Genomic DNA, 9,521 nt, shown 5'->3' with positions numbered 1-9,521 from the left:
TTGCATTACATAAAGATTGGAATTAGATATTAAAATAATTTACAGTTAAGAATATATATGAAGCACATTATTTATAAGTTACAATTAATTGAAATAGTCAAAAGAAAATAATTAAAAGATGCATATTGATTAATAAAATTAAAGAAAAGAAAAGGTGGAGTTAAACAATGATTGACATTAATTGTTCAGTATGTAAAAAGTGTTGATAACAAAACAATTTATCCAAGTCCAACTAATGAAAAAGTATAAAGTGTAGAAAAAAAAATAAAACAATAAAAAAAAAAAAATCAATTGGTGATACCACAAATTGAATTGGAGGGAAAATTTTCATTTAGAAAACGACACGTAGGATAGTATAGAGGTAAATGATGTCAGCAATATTCTATTTTAGTATTAGTTACTAAAATAGATGTATACAAATTCTTATATATGACTGACCACACGGTGTGAGTGTGTGACTAGTCATCATGAGAGTTATTTTGTTGAGTTATTCGGTTAGTGTTACAAGGATTACTTCCCTAGCTTATAAATATTTTTTTACATATTTGCCCACATTGAATTTAAAAGCCTTAAGATTGTCTCTTAAATCACCAAAATTGATTAATTATTTGGGTTTATTTCTATATTTAAAGAATCTTTTAGTCTCCGTCTCCTTTTTTTTTTTTTTTTTTTGGATGTTTTCTATTTGGAATATAAAGACTATTTAATACAAAGTATTCTTAATTAATTTTAATATATATGGAGTACAAAAATTATATATTATATAATTGTATAATGACTTGTTTAATTTATTCAATTTGTTGCAAAAAGTACTTAAAAATTACAATGCAAATAAATATAATAAAATATTCGTATCATGTAAATGTGCACAAGGCCGCATAAAGGTCATCAGTAATAATAATTTTTCTCAAAGGGCTAGTCATCCCTATTATTCATCAAGTGTTTATAAGGATTACTCATTTAGTGTTACAGGGATTAATCGATCAGTGTTACAGGGGTTACTTTGTTCTTTTACAAATGACCGCCTAACGTGGCTAGTTGCATAACAATTGTCAACAATCAAAGAGACGGTGATACAAATAAAGTAACACACGTGGAGCAGTTGTATAAAAATCTGGAAAAAATGAGAGACTACAATTCTATTTAAAGCGTGCAAGCTATTGCATTCATTACGCACTCTTCTCTCGGTTCTTACATAAGAACTTAAGAAGCTCCTTAATCTGTTAGTCCTTGCTACTTGGTACGTCATATTTCTTATTCATCTATCTTTTCTGCCTTTCTTTACTTTTTCAATCTCAGTTCATGTTTTTATTTTATTATTTTTTTTTTTTTATTTATGAATATTTGAGTTAAAACTTTGTTGTTGATACTTTAATATAATTATACATATATAAAAATAATATGTAAGCGATCTATGTTTATGGTTTTATGTGGCTCTACCCTTGTGGATCTTGCTTGCTTTCCCCAACTTTTGTTCTTCTGCTCTCATCTCTCTAGATTCGCATCATTTGTTTTGTGTTTATGGCAAATTTTTATATTACTAGAAGTGTATCCATGCATTATGTTAACAAATGTACATGTCTGCCGTATATGCGATCGATATACTAAGGGCTTAGAGCACCAAGCTAAGCTTGGATTTGTTAGGAATATTACACCTCCCAATATTGAGGTTAGGGGTTCAATCCCCACTAAGACGCTTTGACGATGGGATATCTAATCCTTGCCCCCTCACATTAAAAGTGTCTAATTGCTTTTTTAAGGAGTTAATAAATTTAAGTGATTCCTTTTTATTGTTAAAACCAAAAAAATGAAAGGCAAAAGTTAGATGAATCATTATCTGTTTCTTTTCATTCCGTCTCAACGTTTGTACAATATGCTCCTATAGTACGGAGTAGTAAGTTAGTTAATAGAAAGTCTAGTAAGTAGTAAAACTTTCCTAAATTTGTACAAGACAGCATACAGATAAGGGTTTCACTTTAAAACCTTAATATCACAATGACAATTCAAATGCCCCCAGTTATATTTTAGGAGCTCGTTAGATTACTAGAATGAAAAATGATTTTTTTTTTTTTTTTTTTTTTTTTTTTTTTTTTTTTGAGCAAAATGAAAAATGTTTTTTTGTTTTCTTTTTTTTTTTTTTCATTATTCAGCAAAATGAAAAATGCTTTTGGGATGTATTATTATAAACTCAAATGTACATTGAAGAGTTAAAAAATTAACATTAGATATACGTCTTGTGAACTCGACATCATCATAATGGAAATTGTCGAATACCCAACGAAGCTCCAAATAATAATAATAATAATAATAATAATAATAATAATAATAATATTATTATTATGAAAAATAACAAAAACCTATAAAGTCCATAGAATATAGCGAACTCGATCCTACTGAATATGTGAGCAGTTGTACGAGTATTAATATCTAGAGTCCTATTAAACGTACGTCTAAATCCAGTTCAGCAACGCAATGGACTTTTTCTCTAATTCCTCCGATGAAGAGAAAGAGAAAGGATTGCCCTACAAAGCTCCATCATATTAATAATAATATTATTTTATTATTATCGTTGGAAACCACTAGTACTTTGTAGTATCACGATTCTCTAATAAAGCACAACTTCCAGCTTTCCAATTAAGATTTATTAAGATAGGATATGATTCATATGAGGGATCTTATTGAAGCGAGGAGCCCACCCACTCAACATGTTTTGTATTTTTACGTTTCTGCTTTTTATCTAACTCAAATAATTCCAATAACAAAGAAATCTTTACGTTAAAGGAATTTTGTTGATTAAATGTAAATGAAAAAGGGTTGCTCAGTAGTTGATCCTTGTTACAAGGGATGCATGAACGAATTAACAAGGTTGATTTCTATTCAAAAAAAGAAAAAGGTTGATTAAATTTTTTTTTGTAGTACTTCTTTTGTTTTTAGATGCATTATTTGTAGGTTTTAGAGATAAAAGAGATAGGGAGAATGAAAAAAGATGGTCTATGTAATGTGAGATACATGCAGGGGCGGAATCAAGGGGGGGTTGGGGTAGGCCATGGCCATCCCCTTGATTTGGGGGGTGGGGGGTAGGCCATGGCCACCCCCTTGTTCGTATAATACATATTTGTTTGTATAAGGGACTATGCTTGTTAGGTAGATCAGGTGGTCGATTTTGAAAGTGAGATTATTTCTCTTCATTTTTGGCAAGGTTCGAACCTTATTGCATTCATTTTTAACCACTTTTTGCTATTTTTAATAAACTTTACTCCTAAATTTCACATTTACTAGTATTTCACATATGCTTAAGCCACATGACTCCTATAGTCTTATAAAAGTAGAATCTTAAACTTACTTTTACTTTTTTCAAAACTTTATAGAGTAAAAAATTTATTCATTAATGAATTTTTTTAATTATATAGTGATTAAAGTAAGTAAAATTGATCTTGGCCCCCCTAATGTATTATTTCTAAAATACATAGTGATGCATTGAATTTGAAACTTCCTTATTTATAAGTGATGCATCTAAAAAAAGAAATGAAAAATGTAATTTGTGATGGGTATAATTGTATATGCAACCAATGTAGGCATATATGGATCATTTGAAAGTTATTATCAATATCAAGTAGGGTACATATATACATGCCTGCATATACATTACAAACTATAATTAAAATTTGATGTACAATAATATTATACATTAGTTTATTCAAAAAAATAAATAAATAAATAAATAAATTACATTTTCTGTAATAAAATTGTAAAAATCAACATAGTACAATGATAAAATTACTGTTTTTAAATGAGTAAAAATCAAATCTAGGTGAAAATATATATGCTACTTTTATAAGAACCTAACTTAGTGTCTATTATCATACACACTCATACACTTGATACATTGGAAATTAAATGAGTAAAAATCAAATATGAGTATTAGGTTTATAGTTACCTTAAAACTATTAGGTGTATACTTAGGCCCTATTCACTTCACCTTAAAAACATAATATTTAGTAAAAATAAGTTCAGTTCAGTAAAATTAATTTCAGTTCAGTAAAAATCAGTAACTTTAAAGAAGAAATATAACAGAAATTCGGATAAAATAATTTCAGTTCAAAATAATTTCAGTTCAGTAAAATTAGTTTCATTTTAGCAAAAATAATTTCAGTTCAGCAAAAATAAGGTGAATAGAACGGGGCCTTATTATAAACAAAAGTTTTTGCATACACATTCGATACATTGGAAATACTCTGTTGTTTTAGTTAATATTTCAGAGTTAGTTCTTCATTTTGAATCAACAATATGATCCGAATTTCACACTTTCAAATAAGGTGAAGTACGTAATCGAGGACTACTCCTCTCATTGTCAATTCCATATCCATGAGGTCTTTTTTCCAAATCCATCGAACAAACACTTTCAACTAAAGAGCTCTTAACTCAAAAATTTGTGCAGGAAATTTAAGATATGGAATTTGATCTCAAGAAGCAGGCGAAGGAGGAGTTTGATATCAAGAAGCAGGTGAAGAATACAGGGTTGTTGCAGAGTGAAGAATTGCACAATGTTAGTCTTGCATTCGATCTTGATTTCTCGAGTTATTGATCCATTACATTGATCTTTGGATTGTAATGCTGAATTTTATTTGATGTTGTGCTTAGAATTAAACTTACAGTTGATTATTTTGATGCAGTATATTCTAGAAACTAGTGTTTATCCACGCGAAGCAGAATCTCTCAAGGAACTCAGGGAAGCAACTGAAAATCACCCTAAGTAATTTTGTTTCTTTTTCTCTGCTATGCTAGCTATTACTCCTTCTGCCCCTTTTCTATGGTTACATATTCTTTTTTTTTTTTTTTAGACAAAGATGGTTACATATTCTATGGGCGGCTCCATCCTACATTTCTAAACTTTCCTAAAATAGGTTACTAATTTTACACATTACCTTCATATTTTTACACTCCCAATACACTTAATTATGATCATATAGTGAATTAGTGAGTGAGGGATATCTCAAGTGGTTAGAGCTCCCTCTCAATTCTAGGGATCTTGTAATCAATTCTCACTTTATCCTTCTGGTTCTCTAAATACAAAAACACAAAAAAATAAATAAATAAATAAATAAACATTATATGACCTTTTTAAACATTTACACTCTCAAAGCAAATATTTCCATTTATCAAAATGTTTACCTATTTTTTAAAACAAATATTCTCATTTTGTATACTTTTTAAATCTGAGAGGTTATATATATCCGGGTGTACCGTACACCTATGAGTATTTGTTCTCATTTTGATGATTCTTTTTTTTATCATAAAATGAAGAAGAAAAATTAACGTTAAATTAATTGGGAATACGGTACACCATATGTATATAATAAACTTCTATTCAAATCTTTTTTACTCCCTCCGTTCCTAAATGTTTTTTTACGTTTCCATTTAGGGTGTTCCTTTTTATTATTTACATTTAATATCTTTCCTATTTTGGTCATAAATTTTGGACAAAATTATCCTTATTTTACAATTTTTTTACTCAAAAGTCCTTACTTTTCCATGTGCTATTGTATTTTTTGTACTATTTTAATAGTTTTCCAACACTTATTATTACTTTCTCTCTTCTCTCTCCTCTCTCCTCTAATTTCTTCACCCCACATGCTCAACATTGTATTTTTCAATATAATTGTACTTTCAATCATTGAAATATTCCAATATACCTCAAGTTTACACAATTTCTTAATAACCGTGTATAATTCCAAACCTAAAAAACATTAGGGAACAGAGGGAGTAATAAATATCCTCGTAAAAACCAAATGTAGCCATAAAAAAGTAACAGAGGGAAATAGGGAATATATATTGGCGGCTTGTCTTATAGAAAGGTCTGCCGTATTTTCAAGTTTATCACTTATACTATTAAATTTAATATAATTGCATATATGGGACCTAGAAGTCAGGAACTTAGAGATGAACTATACTTGATTGATTTGAGTGTTAAAAAAGATTGATTTGAGTGCCAGTAGTTGGTGTAATTATAATTGTAAACAATCAATAATTTTAGATTAATCATGCACCGTTATAATTAAGAACGATCTTGCTAACGGGCGTCCCGGGACGTTAGATAAGGAGTAATTGTATTGGTTGAAATGATATTAAGTTAGAAATGCATGACAAAATTACGCATCGTTCGGTGTAATTAAGGTTAATGTAATATCCCTCATGATTGCTTTAAAGGAGTTTGATATACTACTCATATCAACAAGATGCATCTTCTTTTTAGGGAGCTCATATGCTAAGAATACTTCATAGTTAAGCGTGCTTGGCTGGGAGTAGTCTTGGGATGGGTGACCTCCTGGGAAGTTTTCCCGGGGTGCGCATGAGTGAGGACAAAATGCGCCGGAAGGACTTGTGTTGGTCTGTGGGGATATTTGTTGGCCCTCGATGCGCATTTCGTGACAATAGGCCCCTTCCTAATTTGTTTGGGGTCGGGGTGTTACAAATGGTATCAGAGCAACCCTGCGACCGCGTGCTGACCGTGGATAGGATTAATACTCCATAGTTAAGCGTGCTTGGCTGGGAGTAGTCTTGGGATGGGTGACCTCCTGGGAAGTTTTCCCGGGGTGCGCATGAGTGAGGACAAAATGCGCCGGAAGGACTTGTGTTGGTCTGTGGGGATAGTTGTTGGCCCTCGATGCGCATTTCGTGACAATAGGCCCCTCCCTAATTTGTTTGGGGTCGGGGTGTTACAGTTAATTTTACTCTAATATTTGTACTTTAATTCTCTTATCTAACGCCCCGGAAGCGCTCATTAGCTTTTGTCAATTAAGAAAAGGACATTACATCTTCCCCAAATAACTGAATTATGACCTCCCTCCATTCCACTTTTAATTCGTAATAGTCGGTGTTCTATTTATCTGACTTTTAATTAAATAAATTTAAAAGTAGTAATTCATTGAGATTTGATTTTAATAATTGAACTTAAAAAGTAGTAACTTATCTTACAAATTTACAATACTATAAATGTGTGTACACTTGGTATTTTACAGCCTCTTCTAATAATTTACCAGGTCCTTCATGGCTGGCGCACCAATTGCAGGACAAATGATTTCATTTCTTTTGAAGAAGGAGAATGCTAAAAAAACTATTGAAGTCGGAGTTTTTACAGGATATTCCCTTTTGCTAACTGCTCTTTCAATTCCGGATGATGGAAAGGTTGAAATTTTTTTGAGCTGATCTTTTTGTTACATCGTCCCAACCTAGTTAATTTAAGTTTGAAGCACTATAAAGTGTAATGATATATGTATATAAGCATTAAATATACTTCCTAAAATAAAAATAAGTTGGAAATTAATGGCAAAATCAAACATATTTTTGTTCCCCGGCAAAAAATAAATAAATAAATGAACACATTTCGTTTATAAGTAGTTGGATCACTTATATCAATTTTTCAATTGGAAATAGTTCTAATTCCTTGCAAAAGTGAACAACTTTTGTTATTGATTACTACAGATTACTGCAATTGATTGCGATAGAGAAGCATATGAGATTGGCTTGCCATTCATCAAAAAAGCTGGCGTTGAAGGAAAAATTGATTTTGTTGAATCAGATGCTCACCTAGCTCTTGATAATCTTCTGTTGAATGTAAGTACATTTGATTTCATAGAATTACCTGATTTTACCATCTTTACGGCTTTACCTAATATCCATTTCAAGTCATGTTCTTTTAGACTCTTCTACAGTTAATTTCAGTTCTATACACTTCAGTTCAATTGAGCTAAGTTTAAAAGAACGGGGTGTTACTCATCTCACCACCTACGTACATTATCTGCCTTAATTAATATCCATCTCACATGTATTTGACTTCTTTGCAAAAAAAACATGAAAAACCATGTATTGACTTCAAATTTTTAACAAATATAGATTTGTACATATAAAACAATAATATATTGTACATCCCTAAAATATATAGAGCCCTTGCTCTTATAATTAATGATTTCCTCCATAATACATACCCACCTATCACAAATTCATAGATGGGGCGGCTAGTTTAGCTATTAATTAAAGCGTTTATTGCATGATCTGATTTGATTATTTATTTTGCAATAACCCCACGCAATGTTTGTTATTTTATTTTATTTTTTAAGAAATATATCCTCAATGTAATGTTGAATACCTTTGTATTTTACCAATGTTCTCCCTTCGTTTCATAATGCAGAGTAGTGTTTCTGTTTACATATATCGATGTAAATTTTTAATCGCAAATATCTTTAATTTCACACTAGTAAAACTGTAAACATTATTAAAATTATAGCCATATTTGGGGAAAAGCTGAAAGTTGAATGCTGATTATAACTATCTGATTGTATTAACTGATTTGACTAACTTATTTTATTAGGTGATTGTATAAAAGTGTTTGGCAAATAGCTGATTGCTTAAAGCTGATTGATTATGTAAAATGACCAATAAACTAATTAATTGTGGGGTAAGAAGTTCATATAGTATTTTAAATTAAATGGGGGGTATAAGTGTCATTTCACCATAAGAATTGAATAAGCTAATTGCTTATTTAGTGGAATAAACTCTTTAAATAAGCTTCCCATCAAACATTTTAAATTAGCTTATTTAATAGTCAATAAGCTGATGTTGGTCAAATAAGCTAATTTTGCTCAAATAATCTACCTCCGTTTTACATTATGTGCAACATTTACCAAAAATAAATGCTAGATATTGTATGCAACAAATATTTTCTTTCTTTTATATCGTCATTTCTCTCTATTTCTCTCTCACATGCATTTCTATCTTTCTCTCTTCATTCAATACTCACAACACAATTTTTTTTAGTAGTCCATGTTGAGGCCTTTGTCACACATAATATGAAACGGAGATAGTATTAATAATGTATTCATTAAGATGAATCAAACTAGACCCATATGACTATATTTGTTCTTATAAAGTAAGAGAAATTTAGGAGATTTTCTTAATTTTAATAATAGTCAAAAGATTTTAAATGAAAACATCGTTGTAAAACGGAAAAAGTACCATTATACAAAATAAATGCAATTTTTTAAAAGATTGTGAAAGTTTTACTTATATTAGATTTCAAAAGATGTGTTAATGTAACTAGATTAAGACCTAATTGATGAATAACTTGATCGAGTACATGTATACAGCCTAAGAATGAGGGAAGTTTCGACTTTGCCTTTGTGGACGCGGACAAGCCTAGCTACCAACACTACCATGAGCGGTTGATCAAGCTCGTCAAGGTTGGAGGCGTGATTGCTTACGACAACACGCTTTGGGGGGGAACGGTAGCCATGCCTGAATCACAAGTACTGGACTTCATGAAAGCGTATCGAGAGGTCATGATCAAGTTAAACAAGTCTCTTGCTGCGGATCCTCGCATTGATATTGCTCAACTTCCTCTAGGTGATGGTATTACCTTTTGTAGGCGTCTTTATTGATCAGTTCTCTTAATTAATGCTTCTAATAATGTTGCAATTATTGGACAATTAAAACTTTGTAGTAAACAATTTGTTGGACAGGTTAAT

At 30.7% G+C, this 9,521-nt stretch overlaps 1 protein-coding gene across 1 annotated transcript; it reads left to right on the top strand.

The window, feature by feature from the left end:
* The first annotated feature begins 4,438 nt into the window (after positions 1 to 4,438).
* Positions 4,439 to 9,521, top strand: LOC145578941 (caffeoyl-CoA O-methyltransferase-like). Its single transcript, XM_081636238.1, has 5 exons — positions 4,439 to 4,546; positions 4,674 to 4,753; positions 7,041 to 7,185; positions 7,483 to 7,614; positions 9,144 to 9,521. The coding sequence occupies exons 1-5, from the start codon at positions 4,451 to 4,453 to the stop codon at positions 9,432 to 9,434; spliced, it is 744 nt and encodes a 247-aa protein (XP_081492364.1). The 5' UTR covers positions 4,439 to 4,450; the 3' UTR covers positions 9,435 to 9,521.

This window comes from Chenopodium album, chromosome 14 (genome assembly GCF_948465745.1).
Source record: "Chenopodium album chromosome 14, dcCheAlbu1.1, whole genome shotgun sequence".
In the NCBI taxonomy this organism is placed as follows: domain Eukaryota; kingdom Viridiplantae; phylum Streptophyta; class Magnoliopsida; order Caryophyllales; family Amaranthaceae; genus Chenopodium; species Chenopodium album.
Note: the sequence above shows the minus strand (reverse complement) of the source record. Positions and strands in the feature narration are given on the sequence as shown.